At 38.1% G+C, this 20515-nt stretch overlaps 1 protein-coding gene across 4 annotated transcripts in view; it reads left to right on the top strand.

Moving 5' to 3' along the window:
• The first annotated feature begins 1531 nt into the window (after window positions 1-1531).
• The window catches only part of psda (pleckstrin and Sec7 domain containing a), a 59781-nt gene continuing 40797 nt past the window's right edge, over window positions 1532-20515 (top strand). For 2 of the 4 annotated variants that reach the window (XM_022684572.2, XM_022684569.2), the window contains exons 1-4: window positions 8557-8735; window positions 12947-15394; window positions 16495-16606; window positions 18335-18878. In XM_022684572.2, coding sequence (XP_022540293.2) covers window positions 13121-15394; window positions 16495-16606; window positions 18335-18878 — 2930 coding nt within the window. In that variant the 5' untranslated portion in view covers window positions 8557-8735; window positions 12947-13120. Of the gene's footprint in view, window positions 2013-8556; window positions 8736-12946; window positions 15395-16494; window positions 16607-18334; window positions 18879-20515 lie in introns of those variants that run through there. The other 2 variants (XM_022684570.2, XM_022684571.2) reach the window with 2 other exon arrangements.

Genomic DNA, 20515 nt, shown 5'->3' with positions numbered 1-20515 from the left:
AGCAGGGGTCACCAACATGGTGCCCGCGGGCACCAGGTAGCCCGCAAGGACCTTATGAGTAGCCCGCAGGCCTGGTCTAAAAATAGCATTTTTGTTGCTATTCTTTTTTTTTTAAATCACAGTTGCATTGATGTAATTTTAGATTATATTACATTAATATTAGCTTAGAGATAGCCTATAGTTTATATATTATTATACAATATAATGTAATATAATATGTAATATTATATTAAAATATAATATAAAATGTAAACACTTGCAGAGATTTATAATAATAGTGTTGCCTATTGATATCTGTGTCTTCACATAGATGAATGTCATTAATTATTAATAATAACATATAATTAAAGGTAAATTGAGAAAATTTGTAATTTCACGAGTGTGTATCAAACTGGTAGCCCTTCGCATTAATTGGTACCCAAGAAGTAGCTCTCAGGTTCAAAAAGGTTGGTGACCCCTGTCATAGAGGTATTGAGGCAGCTGCTAATTCATTGACTGATCAGAAATATGATTACATATAATTTTTAAAAAGTGCATTTTAGCTTCTAAAGCTCTGTTCCAACCTTCATCCACTTCAATTCAGTTGACATTTTACATTCCAAAAATGTTAATAATAGTTAAGTAATAGCTGTTAATTGTTGTTGTGATTTATGTTACATTATAATTTTAACCGTGAAATATTTACAGTTCTGGCCCAAATTTAAAACAGATATGCAAAATGCATCTGTGCCGGTTCGGGCCAAATTCATCTGCCAGATTTGTTATAGATGCCATCACTGGTCTGCGCCATATTAGGACCAGAGTAAATTTGCTCTCAGAGATGGGACTCTAGTTTAATCATCAATGGTGGTGTAAATTTAGTTGGGTGTTTTAAAAAAGCAATACATTCAGATTAATATTATTTTAATCAAGCACAATCATTATATTAATCCACTGCCTGGCCAAAAAAAAAAAGTCGCCACCTGGATTTAACTAAGTAAATGATGTGGGGCTGATGCTGCAGTTGGTCTGCAGGTCTAGGTTCAGCAACAGTATGTGCTGGAAGAATGAGGTCAGCTGACTCCCTGAATATACTGAATATAGACCAGGTTATTCCATTAATGTTTTTTTTTCTTCCCTGATGGCACAGGCAAATTCCAAGATGACAATGCCAGGATTCATTGGGCTGGAATTGTGAAAGAGTGCTTTAAGGAACATGAGATCATCATTTTCACACATGGGCTGTCCACCACAGAGACCAGACCTTTTTTTCTCCAAACTCTACCATAATCAATGCAAAATCTTGTTGAGTTTATGCAACACTGGATTAAAATGAATCTTGTAACACTGCAGAAGCTTATTGAAACAATGCCAAATGCCAATGCCAAGGCTAAAGATGGTCCAGTGAAATATTAATATTGTGTGGCCTTGCTTTTGGCCAGGCAGTTAACTATATAATATGGAACTAAAACAGTAAATGAAATGCACTTTGTATTTGTCCACCCTTGGTGTTTTTAACATGTCAAGCAGCTGATATAATCTATAGTCATCAGCCAGGTGTTGCTGCAGTGTGGGATAGTGTAAATATGGGCTCTCTGTGGGGCAGCAGCAGTATTGGAGGTTGAAAGATCAGCACTGAGATAAACTACAGCACTGTGGACTGAAGGACTGCGCAGTCTCTGCGAAAACACACACACACACACGCACACGCTTCCCTGCTTTCTTTTTCAGCTCTGTTCAGCGTTTCAGCAGCAGCAGGAGAACCGTGGCTCTGCTCCAGACCTCAGTGCAGTGAGGAATCATGGGGCAGGTGAGAGACAAGCAGCTCGTCTCAGCTCTGAGCATTTACACCATCTCTCCAGCTCTAAATCTGCGTGGAAACTGGATAATCATGAAGTCTAAAGAGTCTAAAGCCTCAATCTTCATTTTCCAACAAGAAGAGAGTGATATCACACACTGACCGCCTGCCTGGACACGAAAGGAAGCGGTGGTCCTGCGCCAGGGGGCTGCAGCAGCAGCATCAGGAGCAGCAGGTTAGCAACTTAGCTAGCATTGATTACTTTATTGCAGGGGTTCAAACAGGGGCATGCAAAAGTTTCAGCAGCTCTGTTTAAACTACCTGCCCTCCAAAAGACATACATTTAGATATATAACATTTCTTTAATAATTTAAAGCAAGATTTTTATTTTAATATTTTACATTTTCTAAAATAACAGAATATAAAATATTTGTGTGTGTGTGGTGAGCACTTGTTTGTAGCTTAAAGTAGCCTAAATGTAGCAATTAATAGTCTTTAAAGTTTGTTTGTTTTTTTACCATTTCCTCCATATTTCTGCAGCAAGACACATTTTTGGATGGTATAATGTTTGAACAATGTACGAATATACAGCGCTGGAAAAAAAATTAAAAGACCACTTCCGTTTCTGAACCAGTTACTCTGATTTAGCTATTTTTAGGTATATCCTTGAGTAAAATGAACATTGTTGTTTTATTCTATAAACTACGGACAAAATTTCTTTTGCAGAGCATTTATTTGCAGAAAATGAGTAATGGCTGAAATAACAAAAAATATGCCGAGCTTTCAGACTTTCAGACCTGGTTTTTAATCACAGTTTTTATGCATCTTGGCATGCTCTCATTAACCAGTCTTTCACACTGCTTTTGGATAACTTGATGCCTGCACTCCTGGTGCAAAAAGTTCAAGCAGTTCAGCTTGGTTTTGTTGGCTTGTGATCATCCATCTTCCTCTTGATTATATTCCAGAGGTTTTCAATTTGATAAAATCATTAAGTGGTCTCTATTTTTTTTATCCAGAGCTGTATATGATTTTAACCAAAAATAACCCATGGTGATGTATGTCACAGACTATTTAAAAGATGTATAAAGTTCCTTACAACACTCTGTCCATTACTTTAACTCATATATGACATAGCTATACTGAACATCCTGAGAGCATCACTACAGGACAGTGTGTGAACCTGTGTTCATTCCTCTGACCTTATTTGTTTACAGAATCTAGGTGTGTTGGGTTAGTGCTGGAGATTAAACTAGCTCTTTTTAAAAGTGTATTTTAGCTTCTACAGCAGTGTTGAAATTGTTGTTCTGTCATTTATGTGTTACAAAAGGATTTTAACCTTAAAATATTAACATGCATGTTCCCACAATAAGAAACACACAAATGAGCTGCTCACTGAATTTATCTTAGTATCAATATTCAGAAGAGTCTGGGCTCTTATGGGTTAATTTCATGCCAGATCATGCCTCTGATAAAATGATAGTTCATTTGATAATGCAGTAAACTCAGAGCAGTGAGCTGTTAATTATTAAAATATTTAGACATTGGAATTGGGCCTGTCATGACAATAACATTATTGAACTATCAAACAATAAATGGACATGACCTCAATAGCTTTTGCTTACTTCAGTATTTCCCACTAGGTTGTTGTGCACTAGAACTTTACCATTAATGTATCCAATTGCATGGGTTGTGTTGCGTTAAAACACAGCCTTGCCCTACGCTGAAAAAGTTCAGCAGAGTTAAACTTTATGCAAATGATTACAGCTGTTGTGCTGCGTCTAGCCAAAAAGGAAATTGTAGACTGCTGTGTCATACATAGGCTTATACGATCATCAAATACAGAATAGGTTCTTTTCAAACATGGAAGAAAAGCTGAAAATGGCATTATTAGGATTTACAGAAATATACAGTATATCAGCAGGGTTAATCAATTTCCAGTTGTGGTATAATCAATGTCTGAGGCTACTGCTTTTTCCCAAATACACCAATAATTCAGTTTATGCTTTATCAAGATTACACTGAATAAACACTTGAAAAGCTCTGATTATTACATGTTATTTTAACCTGGAAATCAGTAAAACCAGAGAGAAACTAAACCAGAGCGACTCACCATTCACCGTGAGGACTGTTAGCAGCATTTGTTGGTGACCAGTTGTTTATCTTTTTGATCAAACTTTTGATAGTCCTCATGGGTTTCATTTGTACTTTTGTTGTTTTGGTTGGTGTATGTGACTTTAAGTAAGATGGATGTGTTTACACTATTATATTGTGACTCAAATTATCCTGAATTGTTTTAATCATATTTGTATCTGTTTTAAATAAGTCTTGGGTGCGTTTTTACTTACATGTTTATGTGGCTTGGCTCAGATTTAATCAAAACTGATACAATACTAGATACATAGCTTATTGTATGCTCTTTTTTTGTGTGTTTAGTATAGCTCCTTTCATTGGGACAGGCAAAGGATTACGGGAGGCAGAAGATGGCGAAGGCTGTTCAGTTAGTATACTCGTAAATTGTTGGATGTAGGCTGCTTTTCACGGCAGTATTTATAGGATGTGTTTGATTGGAAGAGTCTTCTATGTCGTACTGGTCTAGAAATGCAGTTTTCCTAGACCGCATCCTAGATTTTGGAAGGCCGCCTGTGGGTGCTGTTGTTTATTTACGCATTTGGGGGAGTCTGCAGCTGAGATGGCAGGTCTATAAACTGCTCTGTCCCGCTTCCAGTCGTAGTCATAGAAAACAGTTAGAGTTATTGCCCACAGAGTTTCTCGAATGACTAGTGAGTCTAGTGCTTAGGTGCATGATACCACAAGCAGAGCTAATGCTATTAAAACGTCAGGTCAGGTCAAATACTGTATTATACTGCATTTACATTAATGCCACCAAGTGTACTAGTGAGAAGCTAATATAAAAAATACCTCTGGTTTATTTTATTGATTTTATTGTAAACTGGCTATATTTTAGTTATTTAGCACCAACACGTAAGCAACGCAGGCTGTAATTGTCTTTAATAAAAAAAAAGCCTAATTATTTATTAGAAGGCAAAATAGGCTAAAGTAAAGTATTATGTAAATTATAATCAAAATACTTTAACAGAAATCACATCATACTCCTTATACTGTAAAGTAGACACTTGACTTGAAAGAAAGTGCTAATGAACATCTACCATAAGGATGATCAATCCTTCTGATGCCTCTATGATCATATCTGTGGTCAATCAGTGCAGTAGAACTTTTTCACACCTCTCTGTGGAAGCATAAATAGCAGTTAAGCGATTGCCTGTTTGATCAGTTTGTGTTGTGCCTGTTGTGTTCTTGAATATACCAACAATTCTCTGAGTGGTCCAGCAGACTAATCGTTGCCACTGTGATCAGGAGATCGCTGGTTTGAATCCTGTTCATGTAGCTTGCCATCGGCTAGCTGAGCCCTGTACAACTGGCCTTGCTCTCTGTGGGTGTGTAGAGGGTGCTCTCTCCCCACATCACTCCAAAGGGTGATGTTGATCAGCACAAGGCGCCTGTGAGCTGATGTATCAGAACCGAGTCACTGCGCTTTCCTTCGAGTGCGCTGTGATGCTACTCGGTAATAATGCATCAGCAGCAGTTCAAAATAAGGCGGGGGCTGACTTCACATGTGTTGGAGGTGTATCATATACGTCTTTTTTTGAAGGGTTTCATTAAATTTGCCTCTTTTTTAACCATTGCAAAAAATTGATTGCCTAAATGTTATTTTGTTCATGTCACCATTATTTCAAATACTATAATGTTAAAATTTTAAACCTTCACACAAAATATCGAACAAAATCAATACATAATCTGCCAATCCCAAATAACAACACTTGTTTTTTTTTCACAGCTGTTACAGCTTTCAAACTCTCTCCTGCTGTTGATTTATGTAGAAACTGTATTTACACATATCTCTGTGTAAATACAGAGATATCTGTATCTCTGTACCATATGTCATACATATCTCTGTGGTGGTGGGCACAGTTGGGCACAGTGCCAGGTGCCCAAGATGGACATCATGTGCTGACTTTGTGTCTGTGTGCTTCTTTAAACAAAAAAAATGTGTTCTTTAAAGTATTGAAAAAAGGGTTTGTTTGCAAGAATTGTGTATTAATATTATTATAGTGATGGTCACTACTGTCTTCATAAAGGAGGATCTAATAAACAATTAAAGAAAACCAAATCATTAAATAAGAAATTAAATAAATTGTCATAATAATAGCCAATTGCTATTATTAATGGTCAATTGAAGGACAGCATTTTTAAGGGTGTAAGCCTGGAATTGTATTCCCTGTTTGTTGCAGTATAATTCAAGCCACACAATCGCCATAATTCACATAAACACAGGCTGCGCACACACTCTGCTGCATTGCCTCTGAATGGATTGCTGTGGTAGCTGGCGTAGTGCAGTGCACCACTCTGCTCCTCACACTGATCGAGCTGTTGGCTGTTGTCGTTTTCTGTCTGTGAGTCAAGACACATACTTATTCATATTTTCTGAAGAGACAGTAAAGGGTGCAGTAAAGTTGGGGCCTTGCTTTTTCTTCACTTTGGTGTTTCATTAATAGCCATGCAGTGATTTTACGTGTATGATTTAAATAATGGTAATTCATAAAGCACAGTTGACTCAGCAGAAAAGACTGGAAGTGCTGCTGTGAATGTTTTACTACTTTCCTGAGCTTTCTAAGAGCCTGCGCATACACTGTTTACTCCAATCTGGAGTTAGCACTGTTCACTCTAGAACCTACTGGGATTACTGTTTTTAGATAAAGCTTTTGTAAGTGGGTAATCCCAGATAAACAAAAAAAGTCAGTATCAGTCTTGCACTGAGCAGTAAGATAAGGTTCTTTTGACAGCTGGAGAGAAGCAGAACTGCTCTAATAGATTATGAAATCCCAGGCAGGCTTTACACTGTTAGAAATTGCTGTAAACAGATGTATATTTAGAATGTGTTGTCCTATAATTTGTGACACAAGTCTCCTCCCAGCTCCCACGGTTTTTGCTTAGTTATGTTCAGGGTTCTGAAGATGATATACTGCACCCTATCTCTTTAACTTTGAGGTCAGTGTGTCCACAATATGCTATAACTGTTGTACTTCTTCTTCTCTTGTTCTTGGAGTTTTAAATGCAGTTGTTCATAATTATAACATGTCTGGGAAATTGAGAAGATTGATACTTTTATGTTATGTAAGTTAATGTTAATATATTATATTTTTAGGTGCTTTTGGGACATTTTTCTTTTTCACTGTAATGCAGAGTAGTTATGTTAACTGGGGTAATTTAGCCTTTCTTTTGTTTATTCACCAAAACACTAGTTGTTTTCTTTGTGTAAGTTTCAATAGTGTGTGAACTACTGTGGGTGGCTTTTTGTGGTGTCAGCATGACTTTTAATTAGCAGGTGTCGGTGCTAAAGTGAGAAGGGCTTTACATTAAATTGCAAATGTTCTTTTCAACTGTGAAACCATATTTATTATTACCTTACTATGACCTCTCACTCTTGTCAGGTGTTTATCAGCATGCCCTCACTTCCTCTATTTACTATGTTAAATTTAACACCCTGTGCAGAGTTTTGTAGTTGTGATTTCCTGATGTTTCATAACAATCCAAAGCAGCAAATCAAGTTTCAAGTTTCAAATGTTATATACAGCTCTGGAAAAAAATATGAGACCACTTAAAAGAGTTTTTTTATTTTATTTTATTTTACCAAGTTAAAAACCTCTGGAATACAATCAAGAGGAAGATGAATGATCACGAGCCATAAGAATGTTTGCACCTGGAGTGGCATAAAGTTATTCAAAAGCAGTGTGTAAGACTGTTGGAGGAGAACATGCCAAGATGCATAAAAATGTGATTAAAATCAGGGTTATTCCACCAAATGTTGATTTCTAAACTGAACTTAAAACTTTATGAATATGAACTTTACTTGAGGTCTGAAAGCTCTGCATCTTTTTTGTTATTTGAGTCATTTCTTATTTTCTGCAAATAAATTTTAAATTTGGGAGAAATGTCTTTAGTTTATAGAATAAATCAACAATGTTAATTTTACTGAAACATATACCTATAAATAGCAACATCAGAGAAACTGATTCAGAAACTGAAGTGATCTCTTTTTTTTTTTTCCAGAGCTGTACACAACTGGGCCTACAACACTGCTGTGACATAATTTAATATCCTCTAACTAGTGTAAACATTAGCATTTCGTCACTTAAACTGCAGGTGTGTATCTACAGTGTGACCAGTGGGTGTTGCCACATTGTAGGTGAACCTGTCAAACTGGCAGCTCAGCATACAGTAGCGGTACGTTGCAGAGATTAGCTGAAGGGAGGTATAAAGTGTGTAGGAGAGGTCAGTAGACCCCCAGTAACCTAAGGGTACAATTTATAGATATTTAAAAGCTGGGATTCACCTTTCTGTTTGGAGATTCACTGACTGTAATCCCCAGTTTGTCTACTTATCCTTTCTTGCTGTATCTATCCAGATAAGGGACAGGGTCTTCCCTCTCTCCTGCCGCCCCCTTCGGCGCACCGAGCTGAACCCTTTACCATCTGTCACTGTTACAGCTATGTGCACCGCTTCACACCACTTACACTCTATCAGGCTGTAGATTGGCTTAATTCCTGGACAGGGGGTGGGTCTCCAGGGCCTGAGTGGCAGGCGAGAAGAGGAAGGATCTGTGCTGGACGTAAGACAGGTTTGCATGGGGTGGGTGGGGGGGAGGAGGAGGAGGGAGAGGAGTCACACTAAGTCGTGTGGGAGGCATAAATCCAGTATGGATGAGCCAGCAAAGCGGGCAGGAGCTGCTGTTCGTCTGAGAAGAGAGCGGCTCAGAGGAGGGAAGTACAGAGGCGCAGACATGCTGCGTGTGGAAGACTGAAGGAAGGATTAGATGAGTCCCTTCTTCAACACTCCTGAGAGGATAGCAGGAGAATGAGGAGCAGATGAAGGCCAGGAGGTAAAGCCGAGTTCAAGCGTGGCTGCTGCCTGTGTGACAGACAGGAGATGTGCTGTAACAGTTAAGGAGGAAGAGAGGGGGTGGGGGAATCCTATTAGCTAGAGTACAGAAAGAGTAGGCCTAAATGCCCTGCTTAGTAGTGGGCGAGGGTTTTATATATATATATATATATATAAGTAATATATAAGTAGTGGTGTGTGGTGGAAAAAAGAGAATTTGACAGAGAGTTTGAGATATATGATTTATGAGCTTTTTATTAACTCATATTTAGTTAGATTCATAGAGATTACATAGTGAGTGTCATCACTGTCAATCAAAAATCTTTGATGACCAAAATTCCAAAATAAAATTTTCAACTTAATGTGAATTTAGCAACTGTTGGCTGCATCATTGTATCAAAAATGTAAAATGAATTGGGCAATAAAAATACTCGAAATGATTCGGAATAAAGTATGTTCACGTTACATTGGTTTTCCCCATTTCTGACATTTTGGAGATTTAAGGTTTAAAAGACAAAATGTAAATATGTTATTTTGAGTTCAGTCAGCTTGTAAATACTGTCAAAGTAAATATAAATTAATAAATATAATATATATAAATATTGCCTTTTTTGTTATTTTGTTACTTTAAATAGTAATCTAGGACCATTCCAAATTAGTATTGGCTAAATAGCCTGTTTAGGCATTTATTTATTTATTTTTTGAAGTATTTCTTAAATATATTTTAAACATATTTAAATTTATGTAAATAGTTGATCTATGTATACTCTATATGTATACATTTAGTTATTATATCAAGTTATTCTATCTAACACATACCATTTTTAATCAGCTAATGTATCTGGACATGTAGCCATTTACACTCCTCTCTACACCCCACAATTTATTGCAGATCTGCCGAGGATGCTTTCAAGGACAGAGAGCAGAAAAACAGTATTGTTTTTGTTTGTGACACTCCGACCTCTGAGAGAAATCTGATCCAGAGACTTAATTAAACAGGCATCCGTTTCAGGTTGTCACTGGTTACCTTGGTGCGTGTTGAGCGGATAGAGTTACAGGTAGGACTTTACAGAGGAACATGTACAGTACAGGAGACAGTATCGACACTTGCTGACGTAGAAACCCCATGGAAAATCAGTGTACTGCTGGAGATACAGTATATTCAAACATGCTTTAGAGCAGTGTGTTTCAACAGGCTGCTGCAAGGACAAACACTAGAGCACAGAATAACAGAATCATGCAGCAGTGCAATAAAGGTGCAGTGCAGTTATTTTAAGCCTTGCTCCTCATAGCTTTTATAGTAGGTTAGTGAGAATTTGGCCTTCGGGTGCTGTAGTAGTGAGAGATTTGTAGAGATGTGCTATATCATATTGTACACAATAATCATTATTTTTTTTAAATAATAAAAAATAGAGTGATAATAGTGCAAAATATACAGCACTTTAGTATTGAGGTATATTTTGTATGCAATTTTGTTACATCACATTTTTTTTACATCATTTATTTTGTACATTATATTTTTTTAATAATTTCAAATATTTGTTTTATAATATATATATATATATATATATATATATATATATATATATATATATATATATATATATTATAAAACAAATATTTGAAATTATATATATATATTATAAAACAAATATTTGAAATTATATATATATATTATAAAACAAATATTTGAAATTATTAAAAAAATATAATGTACAAAATAAATGATGTAAAAAAAAATGTGATGTAACAAAATTGCATACAAAATATACCTCAATACTAAAGTGCTGTATATTTTGCACTATTATCACTCTATTTTTTATTATTTAAAAAAATAATGATTATTGTGTACAATATGATATAGCACATCTCTACAAATCTCTCACTACTACAGCACCCGAAGGCCAAATTCTCACTAACCTACTATAAAAGCTATGAGGAGCAAGGCTTAAAATAACTGCACTGCACCTTTATTGCACTGCTGCATGATTCTGTTATTCTGTGCTCTAGTGTTTGTCCTTGCAGCAGCCTGTTGAAACACACTGCTCTAAAGCATGTTTGAATATACTGTATCTCCAGCAGTACACTGATTTTCCATGGGGTTTCTACATCAGCAAGTGTAGAAATTTTTTTTTTTACATTTATTTAGTACATTATTATATATTTTTTAATAATTTCAAATATTTGTTTTATTATATATATATATATATATATATATATATATATATATATATATATATATATATATATATATATATATATATATATGTCTTTAAAAAATAGATAAAAGTTTAAAGATTTTTAGCAGCTGAATGTTTGTCATGTAGGCAATAATATCGTTATAGCAAAAATACCTTGATATATTGTGATATAATTTTTGTCCCATATAAACCACTTTTAATGCTTTAAAATAATGCTTAAAAGATATTATTAATAATAATGCAGTTATACAGAAAAAAAGTATGATACAATGAAATAAGATACAATTGACTTGATCCAAAATTTGCATTGGCGATTATGGCCAGAGAAATAGGGCTGGACGATATGGTAAAAAATATTGTATCAGAATATTCAAAGAAATTTTAATGATACACAATAACTATTTTTCTTATATTTTCACATCCAGACAAAATGCATTAGTAGCAACACATTCTAATTAAATACTACAGTTAAATACAGTTTTATTTTAAATGTGCTGCACTTCATCAAATTATAGAGGGAGAACTAATTACATGTTCTGTAATCAACTGCTATTAGTCAGTGAGTTTTTTTAAGCACTGATAAAATCCATATCACTATAATGAATGATCACTGTATATTTAAATATTGTCTCATTGCCTAGCTCTAACAGAATGTGGTAGTGAATAGGGGGTAGTTTGTGTGTGTGTGCTTGTGTGTGTGTGGCCTGTTAAAAAGAATGCACTCCCCTTCACCCCCTTGTGCCGCAGAGAGTGCTGCTGTGCTGCTGGCCAGACGTATCAGTGTAAAGCAAATGGTCTGGCTCACCTCCAGCCCTGGAACTGCTCTCATCTCTCCCTGCATAATGCAGCAAAGCTCAGCCTTGAGTTAAACTCCAGCATTACCTTGACAGCAGATGGATGTGACCAGTGGTTTTACAATGGCGTGAAGAAAATTGCTGTGTTAACCTGGCTTAGCCTGCGCTAGACAGCTCTGAACAATGTAGATTTGGTGCCAGATCTAGACAGTTTAAGCTCTCGTATTGGAGCAAGTGCATCCTCTTCTGCCAATTTAATATAAAAGGGAATAGGCATTTGAAAAGGCACTAGTCTCCCTAAAATGTACACGTAGGTTCATTATCATTATTATTCAGTTATATTTGCATTTGTTCCTTAATGTATATGGTGCATTTAGATGACGCATTTGTTTTAATTGTTTGGATTGAAATATGCTGCATTCTGCCCTCATTTTCCTAAGGTGTTAAATTAGTTTTCGAAGTGTTGACACTATTTTCAGAAAATTGCAAAGATTGGGCATTCCAAAAATTCCAAATATAATTTTAACAGAGTCCCAAAAATAATTTAATAGAATCTTAATTAATTTAAATATATACGTGGCAAAAAACAGTGTCTACCTAGACATAACCAGAATCCTGAATGTAATCAAGATGAGAATGTAGTGTGTTAACCATAAATAAAGCCTTCAACAGCGAACCTCTCTAATCAGAATATTTTTACCATATATTCTTTGGAGATATATTAGTTGTGATTAAGCATTAGAATCAAGGGCAGAAACTAAGTACTTGGCCTGAACAGTAAGCACACGATCAATCCCTTAAGTAATTCCTTCCTTTTTTAGGGAAAGCCTATTTTTTTTAGAGAGAGAAGTAGATTGATTGTGGTTCAACTCCTCTGCTTTTAGGGTTCTGTAGTATGGACTAATTATATTTATGACTTGGACACTGACAGAAACAAATCTTAAATTCTTTGTCTGGTTTTTATATATATGTGTTTGTGTGTTTTGTTTACATATGGTTTTATGTAGGATCAACCATTTACATACTGTATTGGAGCCTTATTATTGAACACAGTGCAAATTGAAATGTTCCTGAGTAAAATGCTTGGAACCATGAGTGGCTCCAAGAATTTAAAAGTAAAAAGTAGCTCTTTTTTTCATTGTTATACTATTTTGAGTTATACGAGTTACTGCTGATCTCAAAAGGACGCTTTTTTGTCTCTTGTTCCTCTCTGACAGGTGGTTTTGAAGAAGATTTGGAGATAGTTCTGCAGTACGTTCCCCTCTGTGGACACGTAAATCATTCCAAAGGAAACATGACGCCATGTATATCTACTGAGATAGACACAGCACAGTAGGGTGTCCCCAAAGAGATTAGCACACTGTGTTCTCTGAACTTGCCTGCTAGGGATCATGGCTCAGTCTGGTAAAGTCCTGCACCTGTATGTGGAGGTGAGATCAGTGTCTGACGAGGAGGGGAAAGAACTGGAAAATACAGAAGGGACAAAGTCTCTAATGTTACAAGGGCCAGACCTCCTTCCACAGTCACACTGTAGAGCCCCACATGGCCTAGTGCCCCCAGCTGGAGTTCCACATAAAGGGGCCAGCAGCACCCAAAGCCTTGCTTCCAATAAATCTCCATCCAGACACTCTGTCAGCTTTCAGCTGCATCCAGGGGAGGAGCCGGCGCACCCACCCAATCATACTCATCGACAGAGTTTGCCGTACGACGAGTTAAGTAAGCTATTGTCTGCCCTCCAACCAGGACCTAATGGAAGTACCTGTACCCTGGTGCGAACTCGCTCATCTGAGAGTGAGCCATTCTATGGGAGGGTTTCTAGATTTTCTGGACATTTTACTGCCCCTCCTACACCTAGTGGTGTACGAAGGGCCTATGGGAGGGAAGATCAAGGCAAACGGTCAGTTGTGACCTACAGTTATATTGAGAAAGCTAACATCAAGTCTGTAGAAGGTCATCATTCCCCTTTGTGCCAAAATGAGCCAGAGAACCCATTTAGAAGAGGAATGGATGACCAGGACATTCCCTTCCATCTTAGGAAGAGACTTAGTGACCCAGCGTGGTTCAATGGCTTTGAGTCCACTGGAAACTCAAATCATGCCTTACCAGGCCTAGCGGGCACACCAAAGGGAACCCCCAGCCTTCGCAGAGCTACCCTAGACTCAATCGCAAAGGAGGCCACTCTTCGTGCCCTGGAGGAGTTTGGTTCCCCACAAATCAAACGCAAACTGGCTGCCAAAAGTCCTGAAGGAGATCATGAGTCCGTACTCAAAGATCAGCCTCGATGTCGATCATGGTCTGGGTCTCCATTGGTGCCTAGGAGTGCCAGAACTCTGCCTGCAAATGCACAGGTACTAACTCCAGATCAAAACAGGACTTTGCATAGCATCCCCAGAAGCCCAGCAACTGACCGTCTCTCTACTCATGCGAGACAGTCCTACTACACCATGTCACCCCCTATGAATGTGCGATCCCAGGAAATACCAAACCAAACCAGAGTCTGGAAGGGTGAGGAGAATCTGAAGAAAGGGTTCAGACATGGCCCTCCATTGCCTTCTTGCAAGCCCACAGCTATTCAACATGAAATTCCGTCTATGAGCATCACTCAGGCACCATGTGAGCAGATGCACAACAGAAGTGAAAGCCCCAGGCAACCACACAAGGTCAATTTCAACCTTTCCAGCTCATCAAATCAATCGGATGTTAATAAAATCAGTGGTAAGAAGAGTGCCTCACCTGCCACAAGCCCTGAACTAGCTCGTAAGTTAGCAGAAGAAGCCTCAAAGCTGTCCGTACTTATGGAGGCAAGGAGGTCTCCTTCCCCAACTCCGTCGTTATCAGATACCATGAGGTCAGACAGTCCTAGATCAGGGGCCAACTCCAGAGAATCACAACATCCGTATGCCAGCTTTGAAGGGTCTACAACAAAAAGTGCTTTGGATGGTAATCTTTCTTCCCAGGATCATCACTGGGATGAGGACCTTGTTCAAACAGGCCTACGTTCAGGTCAGGCCTCTCCTCTTATATCTCACAGAGGACACACATCTCCTGCACTTCCTTCTAGGCTGCATCGTGTCTCCACATCCCCCATTCGAGACCCAAAACAAGAAGCTGCAGAGATGCCAAGAAATTATAGTCCAGTTTTGTATAGACACCGGCTTCCTCAATATACAGGAGACAACGGTTTAACCGGGCTTGAGTGTAGACATTACGATGCACGGTATGATTCTGGTCTCAGAGACAGTCCAGACAGCAACAGAAGACACTGCACAGGACCTGTGACCAATAGTAGCTCAGTAAACTGGACCTCCCAGCAGCACCACTGGAGAGACCATTCCTCCATTCCTGGTGTAATGGAATACTCCAACAAGGAGAATGGCACTGAAGTTCCACTAGGGACATCTTTCAGGGAGTTGAGCAAACAGATCAAAAATGGTCCAGCTGTGATGCTGGCCTCTCAGGAGAGCAGTTATAGGACGCCGGTACATCGAGAGATGAGGGGTGAGAGCCGGACAGATGTGGAGCAGGGCAGCACTTTGTCCAATTCATCCAGTGGAGTTACAGGCAGTCTGAGACAGGGCACGGCACTTGAGAGTGACTCCATTTCCCCAGAGACGTCCAGCCAAACGAGTCGAAGAAGCAGTGAGACCGGGAACACGGGTCTACAGGTGAGACACCAGTTTGTATGATCTGATATTTGATTTGTTTGTTTTTTTTTGTCATAGAAGGACTCCTTAAAATACCTTATGAATCTTTCCACTGCATTTTACACATGACTGAGCTTTTTTGTGTGCCTTTTTTGGAATGGAACCGGGTCATTTTTACTACATGCTTGCTCATAGTTCCAGGTGAGCTGAGTAGGGACTAAAATAGTATAGTATAGTATAGTATAGTATATTTATGCAATTACACCATTTGAAAGAGCAGAAAGTTTAATTAATAATAGGTTAGGATAGGGCATTTGTCTGGAAACATTTTTAATTTCACCTTTTAACATACACTGTTAAGCAAAAGCATTCATAATGTCCAAAAGGCACCTTTATAACTGTTTTTTGTTCCTACATTGAGAAAACTGTCATATTTATGCTATAGATGAGCTTTTCTGTTTGTTTTGCTTTTTAGTTGACACTATTTTTAACAATGTTGATGTACCAGCGTGCCATGGAATGTGATTTCCTTTTCCATTGTTCTGTCTGGAACAGTCCTTTGGAAAACCTGTTTTAGCCATGATTGACACATCTTTTCTATTGAGGTTTTGTTGGCTAGTACACACAATGGGCAGGATTTTAATGTCCATATATTGTATTATGTTAATGGCGTAATTACCGTTACAGACCTAGCATAAAATTATTTATTGATATTGATAAATTAATGATTTCAGGAAAAAAACGTTGGAATAGGGTTGAGTAGTGTAGGTAACATGAAGTGGAAAAATGTCATTACATAGGTTATCTAAATTACGTTAGATAACAGATTTTTTTTTTTTTTTTTTTTCGTTATTTGTCATTTGTTAATATCTGAAAATGTGTGAAAAAGCTGGCAGTGAGGTAAGTAAGTCACAACAGGAAAAAAGACTTTGTAAGAAATGGAACTTAAACAGGATAATAATAGCCAATACTGGTCTTGATTATGCCTTGATTAGCTTCAGTTTGAGCAGGATATCTGTTGGTACTTTTGTCAGACAGAAAACAGACCTTATTGTTGACTATCTGCTTTAAATTAACCCGATTTTGACTGTACTAGTATTTAATCTAATTCTGTTTTCTAGTCTGACAGTGGATCATCACTTTTGGGCCCTTCTTTGCACTCTCAAAAAATTGCTCGTGCCAAATGGGAGTTTCTATTCGGGAAGCCTTCAGAAGAGCACCATGGAGTAAAAGGTGAGAAAACCAACAAGGACCACCCAGACCCCTCATAATTACCCTGTCAGGATTAGAACAACCCACAAGACTCTCCCTCTTTCACTTGTAGTTATCTCTCCCTTTCATCTGACTCTTCTTGAAAACAAGCTTTAAGCCCTACAATGAACAAGTAATCCAATTATGTGAGGGGCTGAGCCACTGTAGCATGACATCAAGATGTCTGTCACAGGAAGTCTGTCACTGTAAACATAGTTAAACTGGGCTCGCTCTTTCTGCTTCTTTGTTTTTCAAGCATCTGTTCCTGGCATTTAACTGCACTGACCACTAATCTTGTTGCTTTCTTCTCTGCAGTGTTGATGCTTGTAAATATATGAATGCTATTTATGATGCAGATTGGATTATTTATAGGCTCAGTGAGTCACGGTCTGGCTTTGTTCTGTGATTCAGTGTTGTCTAAGAAGGTGTTTACTATCCACTGATGTCAGAGATATTATAATGAGTAGGAGACAGTGATTCATTCTATACCCATCATTCAAAATCTGACTGTGTGGAAACAATGCCGAAGCTTTGATGTGTAACACTTTGTAAGGAAATAAATATCATTGTTTTAAATACAGCACTGAACAGCATGTTTAGACCCAGTGTAGGCTAACGCTAAAGCTAATATACACATGCTATAGAACCTCAAATCATGGCACATTAAACAAACACCTACAGATTTCAGTCTAGAATGTGTACCACTACACTTGCGTGCACACACACACACACAATGACATGACTGCAGTGTTTTAAAGACCTAAGACTAAACCCTAAACCATATTTTTTTCCATTAATAACTGAAATGTCATCCTTTGAAACAATGAAATGTACCAGTCCTGATTAAAATTTTTATAAACATATTCTAACCTTTAAAAAATGCTTTTACTGTGGTAATTTTCACCTCTGCAGTGCCCTCTTAGGTTCACAATATAAAGATCAGTCAATCAATAGCTCCACACCCCTGTTGACGTCAAACCATTATCGCCTCGTGGTTATCAGAGGCACATTGCTGCTGCAGCTCAGCCAATCAGCTCTCCCTCCTGCCCCACTTCTAAACCCATACATCATCCAGTGCCCCTCCCAAACTATTCCTCCCATTTGTTTTTTGTTTTTTTTAGCCTTTTTCAAATTTGAGCTGAGGGTGGAGTCAGCAAAAATCAGGAGGTTTAGTCCCCCTTTAAAGGAACTGGGGGTGAATGACCTTAGGAGAGACTGTGTTATAAGATATAAACACACTGTAGAGCAGTACTAATCTAAATAAATCAATTCAGAATGTTGTATGTATATAATCTGTCAATAACAATAAAGCGTTTTTACTTAATTATTTATCAGCAGCACATCTTTTCTAAACTGTGTGGCTGAATAATTTATAAAACCACATAAATTGGATCTATTTTGTCCGATACTGTATATGACTTATTATAGGTCTAAGATAAAAAAAAAGATTGGTACATCCCTATCTGCAACATTATGGTTCATCATTTCCATGTGTCTTCTGAGTTGCATATTTAATGAGAATAAAGCTAAATTAGCAGTTAATGACATTTTTTGGGGTACTGTTTACTTTCAATACTCTTGATGAATCTCTCAACTAAATTCTACATTTTACATCAAAATGCTCCAAACTACCTTTCTTTATCTGTATGATTTAGATATACAGTCGTTTTACAGACAAGAGACTATATTCCCCTTCCTCAATCTCTTAAGCAGGTCCAGGATCTGCACCCTCTAGTGGCTACTCCAGCGATTCTCTTACACCAGCTCCACCATCGTCATTGCCTCTGAAGTCCATGGCAGCTCATTCCAGACACAGGCCAGGATCCGAGACTCAGAAGGCCACCAGCCACGATGTTCAGCAGGTGGACGTTGAGCTGCTCAACCCCCCTCCTTCCTCAGGCTCTTCTCCAAAGACTGGCATCATCAAGCGTACCATCAAATACTCAGAGACAGATCTGGACGCTGTACCCATGCGCTGCTACAGAGAGACTGACATTGATGAGGTGATCCTGGCCGAGCAGGAGGAAGTGGACTCTGCTTTCGGAAGTGACCGCAGTGTGCTGGGCACCTCCGGCACCAGCAGTGGGAGTCCTATGGAGGGGACGCTAAGCTTGCAGGCGAATGGGGAGGAGGAGGATGAGCAGTTGCAGGATGAAGAGGTGGTTAGCTGGGCCAGCGTGAGGATGCAGGGTGACAGGAAGAGGCAGCACGCTTCACAAGACGCAGATGAAGTATTCAGCCGTTTACTTAAAGGGTAAGAGCTGGGTCATTCTGGCATTTTCCTTGGTTTACGTATACTGTTAGAACATGCTTATTACACTACAGGTCCGCATATAGAAGCATCCTCATATGTTATGGCAAAATCACTTTGGTAACAACGGACAAAGCAAAACTTAATACTGCATTTGACCCAAATAAATATGTACTGGAGTGTTCAGCTTCTTTGTTTGACTTGTGTCTTACATTGACCAGTTTTCCTGAGTTTAATGTCAAACTTGCAATACCTCCCCATACATTAAGTACCTGGGAATATATATATATATAACAAAAGATTTATCCTTACTATACAAGATTAATTATAACTGTATAACTAAGAACCTTAATGAGGATATTAAAAGGTGGAGTCAGTTGCCTTTGGATTTTAGTAATAGAGTTCAGTCAATTAAAATGAATATTCTACCTAGAGTGTTATATTTGTTCTTATCACTTCCAGTGGAGGTCCCACACGGGCAGTTTAGGGAATGGGACAAGCAACTGTCTAGATTTCTTTGGAATAACAAAAGGCCACGTGTAAAATATTCAACCCTACAACTTCCAAGAGAGAAAGGTGGTGTGAGTTTGCCCTGTCTTAGGAATTACTACCTATCAGCTCAACTAAGACCTATTGTGTACTGGTGCAATCCAGCGTATGAAGCCAGGTGGAAAGACATTGAGTTGTCCTTACAGGACACTCCCTTGCAATCTATACTGGGCTGCAATTATAAAGATAGTGATATAGCAAGGTTAAAAAAACCCTGGATTAAACTCTCACTCACTGTTTGGATGGAGATAATTAGGGGCTTCCAACTCCAGAGAGAAGCAAAACTACTTAGCTGGCCAGGTTATGACCCAGACTTTGTCCCAGGATCTCTGGACCATAGATATAGACACTGGGTTCATTATGGTATAACTGCTCTGTGTAAAATCGTAAAAAAATTGGGAACTGGATACTTTTCAGTCTCTTTGTCAGGTCTTTGGACTGGAAAAAAAAGGACTTTTATAGGTATTTACAGCTGCGGCACTACTTTGACAAAGTAGTAAAACTTTCAAATCTAGAAGAACCTTCACTCTTTATTCAAATATTCATAACAGCATATGACTCTGGAAGTAATAAAAGCCTTATAGGAAGATTATATACAGCCATAAGATCTATAAATAATAACTCAACTGAATATATAAAACAACAATGGGAGAAAGAACTAGGTGTACCCTTAACAGAGGAGAAATGGATAAATGCTTGGAAGACCCAGTCCAGCTCTACTAATTCCCTTGTCTGGAGGGACTTCTGCTGGAAGAATCAGATACGTTTTTTTATCACACCTAAACAAAAGTCCAAACAGATGAGATCTGTTTGTGAATGCTGGAGAGGGTGTGGGTTGGGGCCAGCAGACCACGCCCATATATTTTGGCTGTGCCCTTACATTCAGCCTTATTGGGAAGGGGTAAGAAAGACAATCTCAGAAATTTTAGATTTGGCACTTGACTCCTCCTTCATTGTGTTGTACCTTGGTATTATACCGAAATCTGTAAATAAATGTGATGCTTATTTGCTAAAGGTACTCTTGGCAGCCGGGAAAAAGGCAATTACAAAGTGCTGGCTGAAAAGAAGCCCCCCCAACATGGACCTCTTTA

The sequence above is a fragment of the Astyanax mexicanus genome, chromosome 7, assembly GCF_023375975.1.
Source record: "Astyanax mexicanus isolate ESR-SI-001 chromosome 7, AstMex3_surface, whole genome shotgun sequence".
Lineage (NCBI taxonomy): Eukaryota > Metazoa > Chordata > Actinopteri > Characiformes > Acestrorhamphidae > Astyanax > Astyanax mexicanus.
Note: the sequence above shows the minus strand (reverse complement) of the source record. Positions and strands in the feature narration are given on the sequence as shown.